This window comes from Cladophialophora immunda (genome assembly GCF_000835495.1).
Source record: "Cladophialophora immunda strain CBS 83496 unplaced genomic scaffold supercont1.2, whole genome shotgun sequence".
NCBI classification, from domain to species: Eukaryota; Fungi; Ascomycota; class Eurotiomycetes; order Chaetothyriales; family Herpotrichiellaceae; genus Cladophialophora; species Cladophialophora immunda.
The window spans coordinates 703,609-724,858 of NW_015622542.1; the positions used below are offsets into that span (position 1 = coordinate 703,609).

General features: G+C 49.8%; 8 protein-coding genes across 9 annotated transcripts; 5 read left to right on the forward strand and 3 right to left on the reverse strand.

The window, feature by feature from the left end:
• Positions 1 to 50: 50 nt before the first annotated feature.
• Positions 51 to 1,306, forward strand: PV07_02608 (uncharacterized protein). The gene has a single exon (XM_016389230.1). The coding sequence runs from the start codon at positions 110 to 112 to the stop codon at positions 785 to 787; it is 678 nt and encodes a 225-aa protein (XP_016251132.1). The 5' UTR covers positions 51 to 109; the 3' UTR covers positions 788 to 1,306.
• On the reverse strand, positions 584 to 1,976 carry PV07_02609 (uncharacterized protein). The gene is made up of 2 exons (XM_016389231.1): positions 1,663 to 1,976; positions 584 to 1,614 (listed from the first exon to the last, which is right to left on the reverse strand). The coding sequence occupies exons 1-2, from the start codon at positions 1,947 to 1,949 to the stop codon at positions 1,524 to 1,526; spliced, it is 378 nt and encodes a 125-aa protein (XP_016251133.1). The 5' UTR covers positions 1,950 to 1,976; the 3' UTR covers positions 584 to 1,523.
• Positions 1,977 to 4,007: 2,031 nt separating this feature from the next.
• PV07_02610 lies at positions 4,008 to 5,211 on the forward strand. 2 transcript variants are annotated; one of them, XM_016389232.1, is made up of 4 exons: positions 4,008 to 4,645; positions 4,695 to 4,736; positions 4,786 to 4,851; positions 4,901 to 5,211. In XM_016389232.1, the coding sequence occupies exons 1-4, from the start codon at positions 4,054 to 4,056 to the stop codon at positions 5,086 to 5,088; spliced, it is 888 nt and encodes a 295-aa protein (XP_016251134.1). In that variant the 5' UTR covers positions 4,008 to 4,053; the 3' UTR covers positions 5,089 to 5,211. The 2 variants fall into 2 exon arrangements, with proteins under 2 accessions (XP_016251134.1, XP_016251135.1); XM_016389233.1 differs by having other exon boundaries at positions 4,695 to 4,851.
• PV07_02611 (uncharacterized protein) lies at positions 4,665 to 5,693 on the reverse strand. Its single transcript, XM_016389234.1, has 2 exons — positions 5,427 to 5,693; positions 4,665 to 5,371 (listed from the first exon to the last, which is right to left on the reverse strand). The coding sequence occupies exons 1-2, from the start codon at positions 5,493 to 5,495 to the stop codon at positions 5,114 to 5,116; spliced, it is 327 nt and encodes a 108-aa protein (XP_016251136.1). The 5' UTR covers positions 5,496 to 5,693; the 3' UTR covers positions 4,665 to 5,113.
• Positions 5,694 to 6,889: 1,196 nt separating this feature from the next.
• Positions 6,890 to 7,182, forward strand: PV07_02612 (uncharacterized protein; the record flags this gene model as incomplete). Its single annotated transcript, XM_016389235.1, has 2 exons — positions 6,890 to 7,027; positions 7,096 to 7,182. 2 exons carry the CDS (start codon positions 6,890 to 6,892, stop codon positions 7,180 to 7,182), a joined length of 225 nt encoding a protein of 74 aa, XP_016251137.1.
• Positions 7,183 to 7,457: 275 nt separating this feature from the next.
• On the forward strand, positions 7,458 to 8,546 carry PV07_02613 (uncharacterized protein). The gene is made up of 2 exons (XM_016389236.1): positions 7,458 to 7,790; positions 7,836 to 8,546. The coding sequence occupies exons 1-2, from the start codon at positions 7,599 to 7,601 to the stop codon at positions 8,391 to 8,393; spliced, it is 750 nt and encodes a 249-aa protein (XP_016251138.1). The 5' UTR covers positions 7,458 to 7,598; the 3' UTR covers positions 8,394 to 8,546.
• On the reverse strand, positions 8,374 to 10,398 carry PV07_02614 (uncharacterized protein; the record flags this gene model as incomplete). The annotated part of the gene is made up of 1 exon (XM_016389237.1): positions 8,374 to 10,398. One exon carries the CDS (start codon positions 10,396 to 10,398, stop codon positions 8,422 to 8,424), a length of 1,977 nt encoding a protein of 658 aa, XP_016251139.1. The 3' UTR covers positions 8,374 to 8,421.
• A 3,459-nt stretch (positions 10,399 to 13,857) lies between these two features.
• On the forward strand, positions 13,858 to 16,716 carry PV07_02615 (uncharacterized protein; the record flags this gene model as incomplete). Its single annotated transcript, XM_016389238.1, has 2 exons — positions 13,858 to 15,099; positions 15,745 to 16,716. 2 exons carry the CDS (start codon positions 13,858 to 13,860, stop codon positions 16,714 to 16,716), a joined length of 2,214 nt encoding a protein of 737 aa, XP_016251140.1.
• Between the last annotated feature and the right edge of the window lie 4,534 nt (positions 16,717 to 21,250).

Sequence of the window (21,250 nt, forward strand, 5' to 3'; positions counted from 1 at the left end):
GGCCAAGCATGGTTGGCGCATGTGCGGCATCTCATTTCTCTCGTCCACCTCGACATCCTTCCCTCAAAATACTGGTAACAGTCGCTCCATTTAGTCAATCAATTCGAACATGCAATCGCCTACCCCTCCGCCCTCTTTGGACCATCTAACCCTCCCCAATATCGATAATCCTCTCTACAACGTTGACCCCGATTCCGAACCTGCAGTCGAATACTGGCTCCAACAACGGTGCCCAAAGCTGAATGTCAAACAACTCATTTCCAGGCATAACAGAGTACAAATACCTATAGAAGAAGACTTTAAACTGCTTTGGCGGCTAAGGTCTAAAGTGCAAGAAGAATCTGCCGAAGATGCTGAAAAGGTGGTTCTGCAAGCCCTGAAAGATCTGGATAGTGAACGTCAAAAGTCAGAGGAAGAATTTCGCTGCTGGGAAGATAAACTCTTTTCCGACCACCCGTTTCCTCCTGGAAAGCGAGGGACATGGGAAGCTCTACTGCGCAGCAGGAATCTACTTTCCATCAACGGCTCGATCTCATCGCTTTTCCCTCACCTCTTCGACAGACTTCAACCAAAAACATTCGAGGCCGGAACATTTCGAATGAATTCGCCTACAGCGGCGGTCACAAAACGTTTCAGGGCTGCCAAATCACAGAAGACGGAGGTCCGCCAGCGGACTTCTACCAAGAAGCGTCAGCTGCGAGATAGTACGGACAGTAGGCGCAGAAATGCCTCAACAACGACCACTCCGCTACGCAGAAGCCCACGTTTAACCAAGAGCGGCACTTGAAAATCTTATTGTTTCTTTCGCTGCCTATGCTCCTGTCAGTCTGGACAAAAAGATGACGGAGCACAGACGACCTTGAATCTGACTGACGATTGTTCCAACTCGGAGAAGGAGCTCGGATTCTGCAACCAGCAGCTGATGGTAATATGACCTTCCAAATGCGTTCTATCATCCTCCCAACTTCTTCCGATCTGGGCTAGGCTGAACAATATTCGCATCGTCCAATGACGATTGGAATCACCTCTTTGCTGGGGACCTCGTCGCTCCAAGTGTGACCTGGACATGGAGGTGGGAGAGCTGGTGGATTGGGCATGGTCCTCATCAGGGGTACATGTACTTCCCCTTATTTGCGAACAAGTCTTGGTCTCACCATCTTGTCAAGGACGGGTTGCCTTCTCATGTAGTTGGGATGCCATAATGACAAAGATTAAGAACTAGGCAACAGCTACCTGTAATCAGCACCTTACCGCCATGTAGAAAAGGATGCAAACGTGGCGCTCAAAAACCCTGCACCATTAGCCGTGATCGCTAAGTGGCCGTTTCTCCAATTTTTCAATGTTCGGGCCTTCTTAGAAGGATTCGTTTCGAAGATCTTTGAATCTTCGTCCGTGAGGCCCCTGATTTTACGCCCACCTTCTCTTCTTGTTCCGGTCCGGACACAAAGCTTCCGATCTACCCGTGCATTTTTCGAGGACGACAGGATCTCAAGGCAAATCCAAGAGTTCCATCCAAGAGTTCCTTATTCTCCCCATCGCAAAATGCTTGCTAGATAGTCTTTTGATTGGCGATAGTATTGTTGATGCTGTTGGGGGGCCAAAAGCTTGAAACGCCTACAAAACTTAGTAAACTTTGATGGTATCGAAGGTTGATCGTCTTACAGCTCGTCTTCAGGGTTTTCCGACTTTACTTTGTATATTTCAAGATGTAAATCGTCAGAATTGCAGCTTGGAGTCTCTCGAACATCCATGTCGAGGACAAGATGTGACCAAGACTTTGATCCTCTTCTGTCGGGGTCGAGGTGAATGTAGTGCTGATTCTTCTCGTACTCGCTGTCTGAGCGCCTTGCATACCGCAGGAAGGCTTTGATAATTTCCTCGTCCGACTGAGGAGACTTGACAATTATCAGTATACGTAGAGGAGCAGTGGCGATAGCTGGAGAAGCCATGTCTGTGCAGGCGTTTTTGAGTGTTGGGATCCGTCAGAGGGTGATTAAAGGCGCCTAGTCGATATTTAAGGGGTTTACTTAGCCTTGCCCAGCCACCTAAGGACTTCCCATGCAGGGTATCCGAGGAAGCGAGGAGACCCGCTAGACATCTAGATGCAAACCCCAGCGTAGGGTCCGCTGTTGCTCGCCCCAAACAATCGAAGTCAATTTCTTTAACTACATCGACTGATATTCTGAAAAGCATCTCATGCAGATGGCGATCATACTACTGTATGAATGACATTCGGCTGAATTGCGCTGAGGATTATGAAATATTTCATCTGTCGCCATGACAGGCAAAGTCGAGCTTGAAATATCATAGCCTTATCCCTGAGACCCAGCGGAGCTTGGGGGGGTCATCTTTAGGCAAGGTGGACATTTGCCTGCACGGTTTCGGTCTTGAGCATCTAAGCTCCTTGGAAGCTCTCTCATGCCCTCAGGAGGTGCACATGGTGCTTGACCAGGTCGAGCTAGAGCATCTCTGCACCGGTTGTATCCTGCCGAAGCCTGATGACCGCAGCCACGGGGTGGAGCAGCCCATTCCAACACGCGAATTTCGCACATATCTTGTAGCAGTGTAAGCCTTTGGTATTTCATCGTTCAAATAAGCTTACCTCTGGTCTTTCGGGAGCTGAGCTGTGGCTAGGGAGTGGACTGAATACACAGCGTTTGTCGAGCATCTGACTCCGAAGGAACTTCTCTCGTCGTGACTTTCTAAAGCTGCTACCGTCCAGTCTCAAGAATTCGTTACGAGGTTCGTTCCAAGGAGAAAATAATTGTGAAATGAATGGTAGGAACAATATCTTGCGCAGGTGGAAAAGTCCCTTGATAACCTAGTAATGTCTCTATACAGCAGAAGACGAAAGTCCATGATGGAATCAGACCCTTTAGTCGACAAGTAGAGTGGGAGCGTAAAGAGATGAGGCAGCGACTTGTCGCAATGGCTCCTCGAACCGCAACTCCCAACGTGGGATCGACCCATGGTCCATCTTCGTACTCGACCTGTTTTCCTTCTGAGTCCACGTGTCAATTCCATCCAACCCGACCGTGGCCTTTTGGGGCTTCAAATCCTTGCGAAGGCCCCTGCCTGTATTTGGGTTAAGCGTTCTCGATTAAAGCCAAAATACTTAGTCGCCCAAGGCCATTCTTCCTTCAGCCAGATTTCTGGGAGTGGCTCCAAATGTCAACGCATAAGATCAGTTCCAGGGCTCTAAGTGCAATGGGGTGTGACGGTTGATTTTGGAGGATTGCTGGTCCTGAATGCTATACAAGCTTCAGCCACCCGAATTGCCTGTGACAGAGGAAGAAAAGTCCTTACCAGCGTCGAAATCAACAATCTTGACTAGCATGGATTTCGCGTGGCGAATTCGGGTGTCCGCATGTTCGAAGAAACGTGGCGAAGCGTGATACGCTAACATAATGAGTTCATGCTTCCGCCGGATCTGCACTGCCCTGGATTGAATCAATGCAGTCCTGGATTGGCCGCCCTCTAGGTAGGTGCATGGGCGCAAGCGCTGGTGATTTCGCGGAAGGATGTCACAGCTAAGGCATAAGCTATCAAAGATAAAGTGAATTGAACTTGGGGGCGGGTGAAGCAAAAGACGACGGCGTGTGGCAGCATCACCTCGGCATACCTTCCGTGCCTTCGCCTGTCAATCTGCTCACTTGCGAAGTGGAAATGGAACAGCATACAAAATCATTAGAGTCGGTTACCAACACATCCGATTTAGCCTCCCATTGTGCTTTGGAATGAAAAGAATGTGCAATAATACTGGTTGTTGCTCTGTGGCGCACGAAGACCTGAATGGGCCTCCCAATTAGCGTACAACTGGATCATCTATGCGTCCACTAGACAAGGTAGCATCAAGTGATCGCGAGCCCCGGGCCACCCCGTCCGACTCACTGATTGACTTGGGGTGACGAGCTTTTCAGCCAATAATACGCGATCACGTCATCAGGTTCAAACCAAACTTCGGCAGATTGGCCGCATTGCTAGACAAGGCCTACTTCCGGTGAAAGGTGCTTCGCTCTGATAGTGTTTCATTCTTCGATTTCCCTGTTGTTCATGGTGCTGAGAAATATGGTTAGGGACTCGAATAAGCTCGTTGCCATTACCAAAACCATAGAGGCTATAGGAGCTGGATTCCAAGCCTCCGACAGACGCTTTACAACAGGTCAAACAAAAGCATACCAACGCCAGGCGATAGAACTTGTCCGAGCTGCCCACTACCTATTCCAAACAATCCCAAGCTACCAACCTACGGAGAATGAAGAAAAGCTCTACGAGCAGGCTTGGTTATCTCTTGAGAACAATCCAGTAACCCCAAGTGCACTGAGAAAACGTCTCATTTTGATCTTCAAAGGCCCCGAGAGGTCCGGTTTCGACTCCGACCAAGCCAAAGCGAGGAAGCTCCGTCTCACGGAACGTTGCAAGACAGTCCGCAATATGCCACCTCAGGTTGTCTTGTGGTGGGCGAAAGCATATCCCGCTTCTATGTGGGAAGTAAGCCAGATGTCTGATGCTACGTTCGACTACCTCGTGGACAAAATGAGTTCACAGAGAGTTCAAGCCTCAGATTCAGACCACAATAGTCTACGTGCTTTCGCGTCTGAGGAACCGCTTGATTCATGTCAAGAATACTGCGATTTCATCCAAGGTGAGAAAGATTCATTCGTTGTTCCGAGCGTTACTGAGTGGTGGTCTAGCTTTTCACGCTGCGACATATCAACTCTCTCAATCCTCTACAGGTAAGAAGATCTGCGATACATGCTCGAGCAGCAATTCATAAGCAAACAGAGTTGGAACTCCCATTGCCCTTGGATAGTGCTAGCATGGGAACACGGCCGGTACAAGTTGGTTCAGGTGGGGAAAAGCCGTCAAACTAGCAATGCATCATCCTAATGTTTCGCAGAACACCTTCATGGTAGAGTTTACAATCTCTCGATCCCAGATCTCCAGCTTGTGGGTGTCTCCGACAATGTCCGTGGGGGGCCATGGTTGACAGATCCATACGATGTGAACAATTTCCCTTTTGTCACTGTTCAAATTTCGAGGGAGCTCGGCGGCATTTATGCAACTCAGAGACCTCAGCAAATGTGAATGCCGCCACAGCCAATTTACGCTGTCATGCTTGTTCTTCGCCCTTTATATATCCAATCCGAACAGATCCAATGTAGTAAAACCACCAATTACTCTTCCATCTCACCATGACAATGCTCGCCTTGTCCTTTTCACCAATCCCCCCAACCCATTTGTCGCGGGGTGTTTCGTATATATTGAATGCCCCTGTTCTTCCTTGTTTTATATCGACTGCTACCATCATGGTTCTTTCGGGCGGCCAGGTCCGGATGTTAGGTTGCGCGTTAGACCATTCGATGGATACCTGCCAACAATTAGTTTCCATCGAGAGCGTAAAAGAGATTAGAGGTAAGACACACGCCATCAGGTACTGCTTCCACGAGTTGTGCATCTGTTGAATCTTTTGACAAAAGAATCGGCCGTTCCATCACTCAATATCTGAACCTGCAGACCTCTTCACACTTTGCAGATGTCAATGCGCATAGTGGGCCGGTGGTAATGTTTTACTAGAGACGAGATACCAGATTGAAGCGTATCGATCAATGCAATTATGGGAAGAACAAGCAATAATTCGATTTTTCTGTCAAGCAGTGTAAGGCTGCAGTAAGAGATGGGCGCGAATGATGAAATTGTTTAGGCAGGGCAGATAGGATGGTCAGGTGTTTCTCTAATGATGCCCGACGGCCCTAGGCCATTTCCGGGCATTCCAAAACTTTTGCCTTTATGAGCTTCCGCCTAGGACGTCACTTACCATGTGACCTCGGTTCAGCGCCAGACAGGTTCCGAAGGGGCCCTTTGTCCAAAATCGACCATTTTCACTACATGTCTTTACTAGGGTCGAAATTAGGCCAAAATGCGCTTCGCAGGAAAAAGGCCTAATTTCGGCAACACCACGAAATTGCCATCGGAATCCCAAGTCAGGCCCGGTGGCTTGTCGAAATGCAACGATGCTGTAACGCGGGTTACCTCACGATCACGTAGGCTATTCGCCGTCAACGCAATTTACTGACCTGAAATACACTAAAGGAAGGTAGGGCCCAGCTCGTGAACCATTAGGACACATTATGTACGGACTGCAAGGTCGAGAGGCGCAACCAGCGTCTAGTCGACTAAGCCGTCCGACTCCTCTCAAGCGGGAGAATGATCACAGGGGTATGCAATGTACTTCTCGGAACTTGGATAGCGGAAAGGTATCCAGGTCCATTGATAAGTTCAGTTGTAATGTTTCAATCCATCCAGTCGGAGGTCGGCCTGGGAGAGGCAACGTACTTTGTCGCGACGTGGATGAAGGGGGCTATCGGGGAACTGCCCCATCCAGCTCCTCTGAAGCTGCTCGGCGAGTTCAGCAGGGTACGTCTTCTAACACCGTGTGAGCCAATTCAAGATGAGGTGCATCTCATTTTCAGACTTCGTTGGTCGTGGCCAATGCTCATCGCGTTCTGTTGGCCCACCGCCATGGCCGACCAGTGTATCCGTTTTGACAAACTAGTGTAAGGAGCCGTGCATGCATGCCATGAACACGCATCATACCAACTGCTGGCAGGGGCTGAAAAGAAGAGCGGGACACATTAATACCTGTAGCCATCGGGCTTTGATGTCGAGCCCCTTCGGACCATTGAAAAGTATTAAAGCATCGACTCACACGTCCTGAAGAGCGTCTAGATTCTTTTGTTTTCACGTTGAGGATCAAAAAATATCAGCATCTGTCTCTTGTCAGATTTGCCACTTCTCAACCACTGGTGTCACAGATTAGTCTCGACATATCTCAAAAATTCCTTTGTAACCCTTACCGCCAGTGAACTCTTGCGACTTTCTCTTCAACATGTCCAGCAGCAACTCCAATCCTCAAAACACAACCCCTAAAAAAGTCGAAAGGACGACAAACGGCATCAACACAAAAGATGACAACAAAGACGGGAATTCCCAAGCCTCTAATGTCGATGGAGATAGTCATCGTCAGGTATGAACCTTATAGCCGTGTTATTTTTTCAATTTTGTGTCCGACCCTAAGTTAGATAACAATAATAGATCATGCAGGATGCGGAAAACGTACATTTCCCAGACCCAATTACACAAGAGGCTCGACAAAGGATTGGGTGGCAAGAACAAAAATAAGGGTATATGAGTTGATCTTTCCTTGGAGGCGAGTGCTATGGATTTCTCTCAGACAGCTATACGATGAGAGCCCCCTAAGGCAAATGCTTCTGGAAAGGAGCCCGGCCTTAGTCATGTTCTGCACATTTCTATAGCAGCAGGTAGTTTCTACGGTATGTAGTTAGTCTTGGCCTCATTCGTGGTGCCGCTATAATCACAACGGGCGGGGCCTATTACAATCCCCGTTTAGCAGCTAAGGTTAGTTTGAAGATTTACAAGTACGCCATTGTTCATGTCTCGTGGTAACTGCTCACATAAGTTCCGATTCAAGAGCGAGTAGGCAATCACCACCATCAGATATAAAAATCATTCAGGACCCTTTCCGAACCTACTTTTCATCGAGCGCTTCTCATCCAACATTCTCGACCACTTGAAATATGCGAATCATCGCGACTGACGATGATTTTCGGCGTGCGGCCGAGAAGGTCCTTCTGCGGGCTGAAGACATGGTTCAGGAAATCAATACGGAAGGGCGGTTACTCCACCAATGGAGTTTACCGACTTCGCCGGGGTTGAACAACGTCGGGCCCGAGTCTATGGAAGTGCTGCGGCAGCTCAATCAAAAATTTGTGCGTTGGATATGCATCTGTTCTTCGGCCGCTGACCTAGATAAGCTCCCTGGAATTGTAGACGATTACAGCCGCGAAGGGCAACGCTTCACTATGAAAAACAATCCCAAAAGGGCATGGTTTTCGAAGGGTTTTGTTGCTCGAAAAAATCAAGTGATTGTAATGGTAAAAACACGAAACCCCAAATATTCTGAGCATTTCACGAAAGAGCCCACCCCACTCCTACCAGACCATGCGACTGCCAACCACACCGAAATTGAAGAACCTCTCTCCGAAAATCATGAGCAGAATGCTTCAATTGAAGAACCTCTCTCCGAAAATCATGAGCAGAATGCTTCAATTGAAGAACCTCTTTCCGAAAATCATGAGCAGAATGCTTCGAAACAAACCGCCAAATCAACACCGATAAAACAGAAACCACTGACCACAATTCCCCTCCAAAAGCTAGAGGAGCAGTGCTATGGTGTCATCATGGATTCGACTCACAAGCACCACCCCCTTGAGATACGGGTTGGTGACATTCTCGTTGTTCACGAACACGAGGGTATTGTCCTGAAGTCTGGGGGTGTTGGTGGAATCGTCGCGGAATTGACAGACGTGTGAATGGGGATGCCACTTTGTCCAACTAAGCCTATCCAGAGATATGTTCAATGCAATCCTCCCCGAAGTTCACCTGTTCTGCCTGTTCAAACATACGAACCCAATCAGGCGTCTGAAGATTCCAAGACCCCCCTTCAAAACATAACGATTCTGCACCCTCGAACATAGAATCCCAATTAGGCGGGCTTTCATTTCTTCCCCCACCTATAGTCCCCAGTAAGGTATCTTCCGGTCCGCTTGCTGAAGATTCTGTGGAGTGATCATGAAGCTGTTCTCCGTGGTATCCTTGTACAGCTAGTTGTGCCGATGGAGAATGTTCGCTGAACGGACCAGGATTTTCAAAGCTGGTGTACGTCGTCGTATGCAGAATGTTGTTGCTGGCACCAGGTTCGTTACTGATAGAGTTGTCTACATTGTTATCATTGAACATAGATCTAATGCTTCGATCGTCAGTCATGCCGTTGTACACTTGGCGCGTAAGACAACGCTTGGGGGATGGCCCTCGCGAGGTCGTCGCATCGATCGGTTGATCTAAGTGAGGCCGTTTGCGTGACTGTGGCACACCGGACCCGATAGTATCCGGCGCAAATAGGTATGCTGGATTGTGTTCTGATTGATGCAGGAGTTGATCCGACGAGTCTGGTTGGGGCGAGTTATCTACTACGGCCGTTGATGTGCCGGTAAAATCATCCTCTTGCAAGCTTCGGGGTGATCGATGAGCCTCTGCGATCTGCGTCTTCAGCGCTGGATCGGAATTGCACCTGGAGGTCCAATCCTGGTTAAGTTGGCCGACAAAATCAACCCGGCCAGGCTCCGAAGGTTGTGGTGAGGACTGACACGGGGTCAAAGACCTTCGACGATCAGAAATAGCCGTGGCTGGGGTGGAAAACTCTTCACCCTCACCGGGAGAATGGTCTGGCGATGCTGTTCCGGAGATTTGCCCGCTGGAAATAGATTCGTCCAAGAGGTGTCGATTGTCGTCTTCATCCACCAAGTTCGAAGCTTCATCTACTTCCATAATTTTTTCAATCGCCTCTCTCGCGGAAGCACGTTTTTCTTTAGTCCAGCATTCGTTGGCGACCTTTTGGTATCTCTGATATGCATTTTTGACAGCAGCGTTCAGGATTTCTGCGTTTCCCACCGCGGGTAGCTCCCCACCCAGGGACTGGCTGAGCTCGTCTAGGTCCCCAGCGGACAAGTCACGTACCGTCGAAAGCTGATCAAATAAGAGGAGAAGCACATAGTGGCCGTAAGACAACACCTTCGACAAGACTTCTCCAAGTTTTAAAATAGGCGGGATTTTCGACGGAGTGATATCCAGAGAATCGGCAAATTCCTCATACACATTCCTAAGCCTTCCTCGATTCTTCTTCCCCTGACGCTCTATTTCTTCTTTCTGAAATATGTGGTATTTCTCGGTGATATGTATTGCAGCCAAGAAGCTCTCTAGGAAGGCCGCAATTCGGTCAGGGTCATGTCGCTTTCTTCGTGTCGCGTCGCTGGCGGCGCGAGCTGGTGGATATTCTGCAACACGTCGAGAAAGGAGGTTGTTTACATTGATCTCTTTAAGCACATTTTGGCGATTCCGGGCGTTATCCTGGATATTCCGGAATGCTCTCTCAAATCGAGAACGGGGACGGCAGTTGCTGACCTTCGAGCTGGTCTTGGTCGTCGTCGTCGAGATGGACTTCTCTGGTGTAATACGGACAATGGAAGATCTCAGGTTGCTCAGTGTTGAATATGGTAGCGTATTGCATACGCAGGCGGCAGCAACATGAGAAGATGGCGACGTTATTCTTCCACTGCCGTTGTTATCGTGCTGGGGGGGCGCTCGTGGCAGTGGGAGGTCGTCGTGTCCCGCCTCTTCTCGTTGTCCAGGCCGCACTGCGAGGGCGCTGCGCAGATGCCGGGTCAAGACCCCCCAGGTTTCAATCAATAAGCTGAGGTTGTTGACCAATTCCTCCTGAGTAACGTGCTTTATCCGGTCACATGCATTTCCCAGATCCATCATCGAAAGGTAGAGGGAAGGAAGGTTGAAACTGAGGGTGGAGACGTCGCAGGTCTAAATGTGGGCGGTCCAATTAGGAAAAACATTGTGATATTCGTGCATATCACAATGTTTTTCCTAACTGGACCACCAAAAGGTCAGCCACGCCTCACTAGGCCCCGTCGGAGCGTCGAAGTCCCTAAACCCGACACGAAATTTCCGGGGCCTTCCGCCAGTGCGGCAGTCAAAGCGGAGTCAATCTGCAGCCAGTTCGCTTCTCATCAGCACACCATTCTATTACTATCTTAGGTTGATTTAGTACCCTCGCGTCCAGCCTAGATATAGCGGTCCTTTACGTCTCCTAATTCACACTTCAGGGAGATATAAGCATGCAGGCCTTCACGGCCGTCATCTTTCATTGCCCCGTTTCCATACTCACCGGTTTCGGCACTTCCCACTGCGTTGTCTGCTTTCAATATTTGCTGTTCTATGGAGACAATGCATCCCACTCCCTTGTCCCAGGACAGCTGGACCAGGGGACGACGATTTCTCTCTGCATGTGAAAGTCACGATTCAACTTTTCGAGCGGAATGGAGTGATTCCTTCGGGGGAGGTGCGCTCCAGTGAAGGACATTTGTGGCCCCCTCCATCCTTGTTTGAGTATGACCATTCTTCTACACGTGAAACCCGACCAACTGGTGCAGGCGGGCGACTATAGAGGTCATTGAGACTTCGTACACCCTCGTACGTCTGTCTATTCGGAAACACAATGCAGCGGACCGCTCTCTCGATGCGATTGCCGGAAACCTCATTCAGGTGCCTAGCACCGCACCATTGAGCGGTAGGTCATGGGAAATCCTCGTCCGGATCACTTACCTCCCGACTCTGCCGCTCAAGCTCTCTTCGATACGCAATCACTTTACTCTAGAGTCAGAATACGACCCACTTGGACCTCTCCAGGAGGATGTAGAGTACTGGGGGCTTGAGAAGGCCCAGAAGCTCTACGCCCTTCGTTTTGTGGAACGGGTATTCGGGATTATGTAGGAGTCCCGGGCCATTGCAAAAGTATACTACGGTCACCTCTTGAAACGTCACGATCGAAGGATTTGGGCTCTGCTGAGCGGGGTGGGTGCTACGGAAGGACTTGCTTGCACGACTTCCAAAGCGCCCAGTTCCCACGACACTCGTTCGGGGTAGGTGATATCCAGGTCTCGTCGCTGGCGACACCCGCGCCCCGGCCGTCGATGGTGATTGATTAGGGGCCCTGCTGGTGACTCATTCGCCATTGCTCGTCCCGTTTTCAGAACTCTGGTCCCCGGTCGGATTTGCACGTCGGACCTTGAGAGTCGACGACCTTTAGCTCCGGTAGGACTGATCCCGCCCGTACGGAGTGGGCTCGTCGGCTTTCTAGGCAAACTATATCATCCCCGTGGAAGCGCATGATCATCGGACACTCAGACGTGAATCCCCTTTACCTTTTATCAAGGTTCTCTCTTTCAACCATTCCGGCCGGACCTCCATTGGGCCTACTTAATCTATCACTTAAATTTCGTATCAGACTCGGATTCGATCACGAGAAACATAACACTGATGCGGCGATCCAACAATACTATCTCCAAAGGGGACGTCCTCCTCTATATATCCCTAGCTTTCTGTTGTCTTGCGATCGTGTTAGCAGTGCTTTCACTGTGAGTGTCTACGTGCGAGATTCGCATTCTACTAACGTGAAGGCCAAGGTTGCTTTTTGTGCCTGAAATAGTCCTATTTTGGGGCAGTCCTCAAGAAAGGGAACCTTATCATGCGTTTTTGCAGGAATTGTGGGATATATTCTCCCTCCCGGTCTTGTACGTTTTCCTGAGTCTGGTCGGGACCTTTGTTGTTGTGTGGCGCGCATGAGCCAAGGGACCGACTCGTCTGTCACCTATTGATTGTGGTCCGGTCTCAAACATACCTACAGCGGGTGGGAAGAAGAGGAGGAAGGGGCGACTAGGCCTCGAGATTTTCCGCGAGTAGAAAAGCACCCAGTGTCCCTACCTCACAGCACTTCTTCTGAGAGAAAGGTAGAGACCTCGAGGTGAAGTTCTGACAATGTACCTGGTTCTACGTGCATAGTTTCATCCCGTCCTCCAGACCGTGTCAGAAGAAGAGAATGAGTTGAAAATCTGCCTTGGGGCATAGGCCTAAGGAGGTTTCCGCATATGTGGCGTTGGCTCTGCAGGCACTTCTAACACGATCTATTGACTTACTGGCATATCATGCAATCTTTTACGCCTTGTTTGTATGCATTCTCTCACCGGTTTTGTGGCCTTTTGCTCTCTGATTCGATCTTGGATGAGCTCTCACGGCCCTTGGATCCCTTTTCCAAACCAGGGGGCAGCGTCTCCCCTTCCATGCAGACCGCCTTCCGGCCACGGGACAACTTGACACTGCCCCCGTCTTCACCTCGCCATCGGGACTTTAGCCGCCAAGTGAAGAGCGAGCCCACCTCCGGTTGCGACGACGCAAAAGAGACCCTTGTCGACATCGCTATCACTATCACAGTCCTCCCCGGCCTCCGGGGGCGAGACGATCACCGATGATGGCTCCGACAGACTTGGGCCCCGAACACTATCGTGGCTCTCGTACGGCCTCGATTCTGCACCTTGTGTCTTCCTGCGATCTAACTTTGCAGTCTAGTTGTAGCCGGGACGATCTACGATCAGTACACCGTGGTACACTTTCACCGTGGTCCGGCCTGGGACGACATGTGTTCTCGCTGAATGAGGATGGAGTGAGTCATGTCGCAGCGAGTATGCGTGATGCTCGGTAAGGAGAGCCTCACCCTGCTCCTAGGACATCCCGGTGCATGCAGCACGGCGAGACTAGGTACGCTGTTTCAGGCAGACATTTCAAGCCTGCATTCGCGAAGGCGCCTGGTTTTGGGAGATACGGTTGATGCGGAAGAGGTCAAAGCCAGCCATAGAAATTGAGCAAAAGACTTAAACCCCAGCTGGATTTCCTACCTCTGCCGCTACTGGACTCATCCACCCACCCATCCATCTATCCATTCAATCAGAACCTGATCGGAAAGTCTCTCGAAATTCTGGACCCCAACCTCGGAGAACGCGCAGCAAGAGGAATGTATTCATCATACTTTATTGGTGCTGGCGGTGTTTTGGTTGTTGCACTGTACGTCAAACCGCGAACCAGCATTCGCAATCTGCTAATACGAGGGAAGATGCTTGATTTCATGGGCAAGCTACCATTACTACACGGCCGATGAAGATGGCAAGGAACTCTGGGGCATGTTTGCGCGGACCATGGGCCATAACGGTGGATTCGCCCCGAAGTCGCCGTCCAAGACCTATTCTTTGAGATAGAAAAGCACTCGACCTCCCTCCTCCAAAATCTGTCTCAGCGTTCTTCTTTCTTTGTCTCAATCCTGATCCCACCCTTCCAATTTCGTTCGCTAATTTTCCGACTCTTTGTGACATGGCCAGAATGTCCAGTACGACAAGTGAACCAGTCTCCCTCGAGAATTCCCATTTGGGGGAAGCCGATACTTTCAACGTACGCCGCCTCAACGATGACTGGACTCTCCAATGTGGTTCATGTTCAGCTCCAGGAAGCATTATAGCAGTTTTGTCCAGTTTGACTCCCGCGGGCGCATCTTCTTACACGTTCACGCGGTCCAATGATAATGCCGTATCGGGGACCTTCCACTCCACCGATGCGACACTTACGGAACCGTTCACTACGGGTGTTAGTCCGATGGGGCTTGATTGGATATATGAAGAGCTCCTACAATCCCCCGATGCATTCACGCACTCAAACTTGGAACGTGCCGCGTTGACCGCAACGGTATTCGAGCTTCGAGGGATCGCCGAGCCACAGAGGGCCAGAAACGGTGCCCTCCCTGGTCAGCCTCCGAGCGGTCAAACGACTGTCCAAGCCTGCATGGACATGGACGACGAGTTTACTCAAGTCGACTATCCGGACTTCTACTTTCCGGAAATTCATTCTTGGGCGAAATGGCAACCTGACAATGTCATCGCCAGTCTCTATCGGGTTGGCGGACCTCTCCTTCAACGAGAAAGCTCGATGGAGTCGCTTTACGAATTCAAATTGACAGTGGACGATACTCTCACCATCTCTACGCGTCACCCGGAAGTTGAGGCCGCTTGGCATACCTCGGCTGAGAGGCTTAAGCTCCATCGCGACAAGGGAAAAGACTTCAAACTGGTCGATGTGATTTGCTTCTTGCAGACCGACGTGATACTACCGGAACTACCTATTCCGGCTGAGGAAGTCGCTGCTCTTAAGGATTGCGTATATAAGGTTGCTGAGGATGCTGTCGAGAGACTCCAGCACCCAACCTTCGTCCTACTTCGGGCTCGCAGTCCCGTCTTGCAGTGCGAACTGAACACACTCACGTTATGCCTTCGAAGAGAGAAAGGAGATCAATCTACTGTGGCGATCAAGCATAGGTTGAATCCCGACATTGACGTTTTGATATACGGTCGAATATCGCCAGTTATGACCACGGAAACGCAAACGGCCGTGGAGATCTCTGTCACATACATGTGTGATGGAGAGCTAATAACGCCGCCACACCCATACAAGATTCGTGAAAATATATCGGAGCTTAACGCGCATGGAGTCTACTTCTGCCGCAGAGGTCTTGGGGATGCCGGGAAAATTCTCGTACTCCCTGAAGAGGCGACACCACTATTTTTCCCCCCGGTACATATGGCTTGACTATTACTCTATCCTGCCCGAATGTACGTACACTCCATTCAGCTCGAGAGGCTGGGCTCGAATACATGGCTTCATAGTTACAGGCGATGATGTTGTCGGCGCGGATGTACCTTTGGATCTCGGGAATCAAAAGATTAGCGCCATTGATGCATCAGTGCTGTTCCCACGAGGATATACCAATCAGGCGAAATTGCACCCTAGCGCCCAGAGCTGCCAGCTCCGTACCAAGTGGCTAGTTGTCGTCAGCAGCTGAACGAGTATATCTAGGCGGAGCTCCCCTAGCATTCCTGCCATTCTCCACGAATATTTGACCCTCCTCCGCGTCTGTGCCACTTTGAGCCATTCTGTCAGCCTAGTGGAACTGTTTGCGCCGCGATTTGACATTGACCATACCTCGCTAGCGAGACACCAGAGCGTGATATGGTATCCGCTTGATTCGTTATGTTCGACTCTACACCGTCCTCCTGACCCTCTGCGCGCCGGCGTGGCCGGTCTCGTATATATTTCAACTCTGTCCTCCCGCCTCATTCTGTGATATCTGGTTCAACAAATTCTCAAGTTCCATGCTGGGAGCCCGGCCTTGGATGTCAAACTAGCCCCGGCATTTTCTGACAGACTTTGGTGGTACAGACACGGTATACCATGATGGAAACCCAATCCGCAGGCGAGCCAGAAACCCCAAACCAAGACGACCACGACTCAGCCATAGGTGATCTCTCAAGCGAAGTCTTCACCTCCAGGTCTACATCATTATCGTCTAGTTTTTACGAATATCCTACCGAGTACGGGCGGACTTACCATGTACCACAAAGGGGAGTCTTCTATCCCTTCCCCAATGACGAAAAGGAGAAGGCCAGGCTAGATCTCAGCCACGCGATGTACTTGACAATGAACGACTCTCGACTGCACATATGCCCCGTCGTCAGTCCGGCAAGGGTGCTCGATGTCGGCACCGGAACAGGCATATGGGCATTAGGTTTTGCAGACCAGTGTCCGGAGGCGACCGTAATAGGGATAGACATCAGCCCTATTCAGCCAACCTGGACCGCACCGAATTGCACATTCTACCTACGGGATTTCCAACAGGACTGGGGCTTCCCCGATCCATTCGACTTCATATATGCCCGAGATTTGTTCTGCTCCCTCCAATCCCCGGTTCGGCTCCTCCGACAGGCTTTTGAGAATCTTCGGCCAGGGGGCTGGTTCGAAGTTCAGGATTTTGGTCTACCAAAATCGGATGATGGCACGATCAAACTTGGCAGCCGTTATCAGGATTGGACCAATCTCTACCGTCAAGCCATGCAAAAAGTCGACCGCGATCCAGAACTGGCTCAAAAGTACGGAGACATGATGGGGAAAGTTGGATTCATCAATGTCAGCACAGTTACACGAAAGGTACCTCACAACACGTGGCCCAAAAATAAGCAACTTAAAACACTTGGTTCGATGAATCGTCTCAACATCCATGAGGGCTTGGAAGGGTTCTCTTTGCGACCGTTCTGCGGCATTCTGGAAATGTCAGAGACGAGGGTTTACGCCATGCTAGCTGAGATGAGAAGGGAACTCAATGATCGAAAGATCCATGCGTACACCCCAGTGTAAGGATGAACTCACCTCCTCCACCACGCCCTCTTCTTATGCTCAGACAGGGAGATCCATTTTGGTCAGAAACCTCCGGTATCACCGGACAGGACTTGAATGTAATGAACCCGAGATCCTAATAATTGAAGTCGCGTATGAACCTGTCCCTAGGACCCCTAGTGGCCAGTCTGATTCCCACTACGGAGTAATCAAACGCTATTACACCTACTTAGTTATAGTAGCGGGAACTAATATCCGTTGAAGAGTACCCTTGAACACGATCATGTCGCGTCCTTATCTCTTAGGGTCATCTGCCCGTCTGTTACTCGTCACAACTAAAGGGCGGTGAGTAGCCACACTCTCAGGCAATCTACATGGAGAGGGAGGTTGATAGAATTGTGGCGTCGGTGTCAACAGCACTCAGATATTCCCCCAAACAGCCGAAGACGTAAGCGGCGGGTTACTTCTGCAGCTCACTCACGGCTTACCTCTCAAGCATGCATCCGACACAGGGCTGCCAATGACACTTGCAGTCGAGCTCAATTCCAAATGCCCTTTCACGTCAGGCAGCAGTGGGTTTCATCAACGGCGGGAAGGGAACGGAACGCTTGGGGACGCCTGCAGACAAAGGTCAAGGAAGAGGTGTTGATCGTTAACAAGACGCGCCGTAGACAGAATGTAGGATATATTGATCACTGGGCTGGTCCCTCCCCGATTCTTATGATCTCAACTTGTCCCACGGACTGACCGCGTTCCCCGCTTACATTCAGAGAATATCGCGGGCGACTGCCACGCCAACTGTTTGCAACTTATAGTCGGTTCGATTTCGACGGCATGACTGCACGATGGCTTTTGCAGATTTGGCAAGTGGTGATCGTGGCTCTCTTGGGGCGTGCGATACCCTCTCAGCTCTTCAAAGGTTTCCGCTGGCAACAACACGCCTCTCAAACCCGGAGAAGGTGGCTCTATCTCAAACGTCTCTACATTTTGAAACCTTACATATGGCCCTCTAAAGACCGGAAAATCCAGCTATGGATGGTTGTGTTAGCGCTGCACTTTTTCAAAGACCGTGCTTTACAAGTCTTAATACCTCGCCAACTGGGTGACATTATGGATAGCTTTTCATTAGGGTTAAATCACGGTCAGCTCACCTCGAGTCCCTATTTGGCTCCTATTTAACCAGCACAGGTACTCTAATGTGGAAAGTTAACCTCTGGATTCTTCTCCAGCTAGCTCAAGAGTTTACAATCTTCAAGGCTACAGCTACGGCTCATATATCCCGATTCGCTCACAGGAACATTATGGAAGCTTTCCACGCTCATATATTAAATCTCTCAATGGAATTTCACCGTACTAAGCCGTCCAGCGAGCTTTTGGCAGCCATCGGGCCCAGCGAAGCTATCAGCCATATTATCCAGCTGGCCTCCAATCCCATTTCCCCGCTGGTCGACCTTTTCGTCGCCACAATATACCTCTGTCGGACTAACGGCGGTCATTCCATACTAGTCAAGCTATTTCTAACCGTTGCCTATCTATCCGTGGCTCATTACAGTTCTTCCTGGACCACTAAGTTACGACGGCATCATATCACAACGGAGGAGAGAATGACACATTTTCTACAGGAGTCAATCCAGCACTACCGGGTTATTTCATTATATAATCGACAAGAATCCGAGGTCAATGCATTCTCAGGTGTATTGCAAGAATTCCTGAGCGCAAAATTCCAGAACCAGGAAGGCTACTATTTAATTGTTAACATCCGGAGACTATTATTGCAGCTGGGACTACTAGTAGCAGCTTCTATCTTCACAGCGGACGCCGTTAAAGGCACATCATCACCCGGCAGCTTCATTGGCCTCGTCACTTATTGGTCTTCGATATCAAACACTCTCGCCGAACTGACAACGGCCTACAAGGACATCAGGGAAAAATTAGTCTCGATCGAGAAACTCATCCAGATTTTCCACACACAGCCGACTGTTGTGAACGGAAGCCAGCAGCTGCACATACATACAGGAGACATTTCATTTGACCAAGTCTCGTTCTCGTACGACGGTGAGCATATCGCTATCCGTGATGTCACCTTCACCGTCCGAGGTGGATCAACCGTTGCACTCGTAGGGGAAAGTGGTAGCGGCAAATCCACCCTCGCAAATCTCTTACTTCGCACAGACGATGTGAAAAAAGGTGTCATTAAGATCGATAATCAGGATATTCGAGATGTCACCCTCGCCAGCTTAAGGGAGCAGATCAGCATCAGCCCTCAAAATATCGAGGTGTTCGACCGGTCGGTCATGGAAAACGTCCGATTCGGGAGGCTTAAAGCATCAGATGAGGAGGTTATCGAAGTATGCAATGCAGTGGGACTACACGATAGCATTATGAGATTTCCAGACAAATACGAGACAAGGGTTGGTGAAGGGGGCATCATGCTCAGCGGCGGAGAGTGCCAACGGATAGGAATTGCTCGAGCCATGCTGAAGAAGTCAAAGCTTATTGTTCTTGACGAACCTACATCAGCTGTCGACTCTCGCACCGAGAATCGCATCCTAGAGGCTTTCCGCAATCTATGTCGCGGCCACACCACGCTTATAATTGCCCATCGGCTCTCAACTATCAAGGACGCTGACCTTATCCTGGTGTTACATGATGGTTCTATCGTGGAAAGGGGTAGTCACGCCGAACTGTTGAAACAGCGAGGGAGGTATTTTGAACTCTGGTCCTTACAAACGTCTCCAGGCACCAACTGAAATTCCCACATCCCAGAAGGCACTCTATAGCGACTATTTATGCTTTGATAACGACGAGTTCATATTTAGGGTTTCCGCCTAGGATCGACCCATACATAAAACGTGGCATTCGGAAACAACCGTCCGATAATGGACTGAGATTAGCGCCGTGAAATCTTGTCGCGGTCTTTTGAACCAGATCCACAAAGCTAGCCGAGAGTGTCCTTCATGAAGAGGGTACCGTCGTCGCCATCACCAAATTCTCTCGGTTAGTCTGGAATTGGAGATAGAGGAGCTAGCCCTTCGGGTCCTCCTTATCACCGAGGTATATCACCAAACAACCCTACCTTTCCCAGGCAGATGGGATATAAAACTGTCGTCCCCCTGATTGTCAACACTTCTCACATTTCTTTTGTGATATATTTGTCTGTACACCGCTCATACCTGGAACAAGGTGCTCAAGGAACACAAAGACAGTCTAAAATTGTGACCAACAGTTCATCAGTCCAATCAGCACCCTAAAGTCTGATAGAACACGAAGTACCCCCGCAACGGAAAGAATCATGAATACCCTCCCCAAACCAGCCTCATGGTTCAAGCCTCCAGAGCAAGACGCAATAATGATACAAATTCAACCTTATATGGTAAACATCATGTCAAACCTTGGATTTCGGTGCGATCAAGAAATGGAAGCATTCCCTGCCTGCACTCTCTTTGCCTCCGCTACCAGGCGGATATTCCCTCCTATGGAACATCCATATACAATGGAGGTTCTGAGGCAATGCTTGAGAGAGTCAGAGTGTGGCGTGTCACATACAATGGAGGTTCTGAGGCAAAGCTTGAGAGAGTCAGAGTGTGGCGTGTCACATGCAGCTTTACGCGCACGTCGAACCGGAGATCAGCGCCAAGCCGGTCTCTGTATACTCCTTTTGCGTACGATTTGCGATCAAATAACAGTGACGCTGGATAGAGTTCGACATAAGGGGGCGGTCTACGCATGGCCGCCGTGGGAGTCAACATTTCCCACCTCCATCGACTTCCTTTCAACCACCGATTCGAAGAGGTATAGGTTAACAGTTAGACAAGAGAAGATCAAACTCTTTCAAGATGAGAAGATCCCATTACCCTTCGAGGGGGACGATATCTCTATAATGGATAGCGAGCAAGCGACCACGACTTTGTCGATTCCGTAACAAGCGTGGTACTAGGAAAATGGATATGGTACTATTGGCTGTAAATGGCTTGCACCGTAACAAGAGAAATCGAGGTTGTCACAAAAGGAAGTTCTGGTTCGATCCCACACTTACCCACGGTGTCTCGGAGCTGTTTTGCATAGGGGAATACAACATTTGATCGACACTTTGTTGCTCCCAAATTGGAGTAGCGAATGATCAGCCGGTCTGTTAAAGATCATTGGTCGAGAGCTATCTCTCCCCTCGAGACGGTCCGAGCATGGATTTAGTATAATTTAGGGCGCGCGACCAGCAAACCCCCCATCTCCACGGCAGAGGTGGGTCGTGGCATCGTGGCATCGTATTTAAGGACCTTCGCAGTGGCTAGCCTACTAGCCTGATTCCCACCACGGAACTCATTGAACCCATTACCCCTGGCAATACTTTACGCTATTCTCGGGGAACCCTATTGTCTATATAAGATGCGGCTGTCCATCAGGAGATGACTTCTCGGGTAAGCTGCAAATCGAACGCTTCTTTATTTGTCTTGTGCTCGTCACCTTGATCGAATACCTCTTGTCAGCTAAGGCACTCTGCTCCGGTCTCTCAGTCCCTGCGCCTCTCCTGACTGGCTGACAACTGATATACAGTACG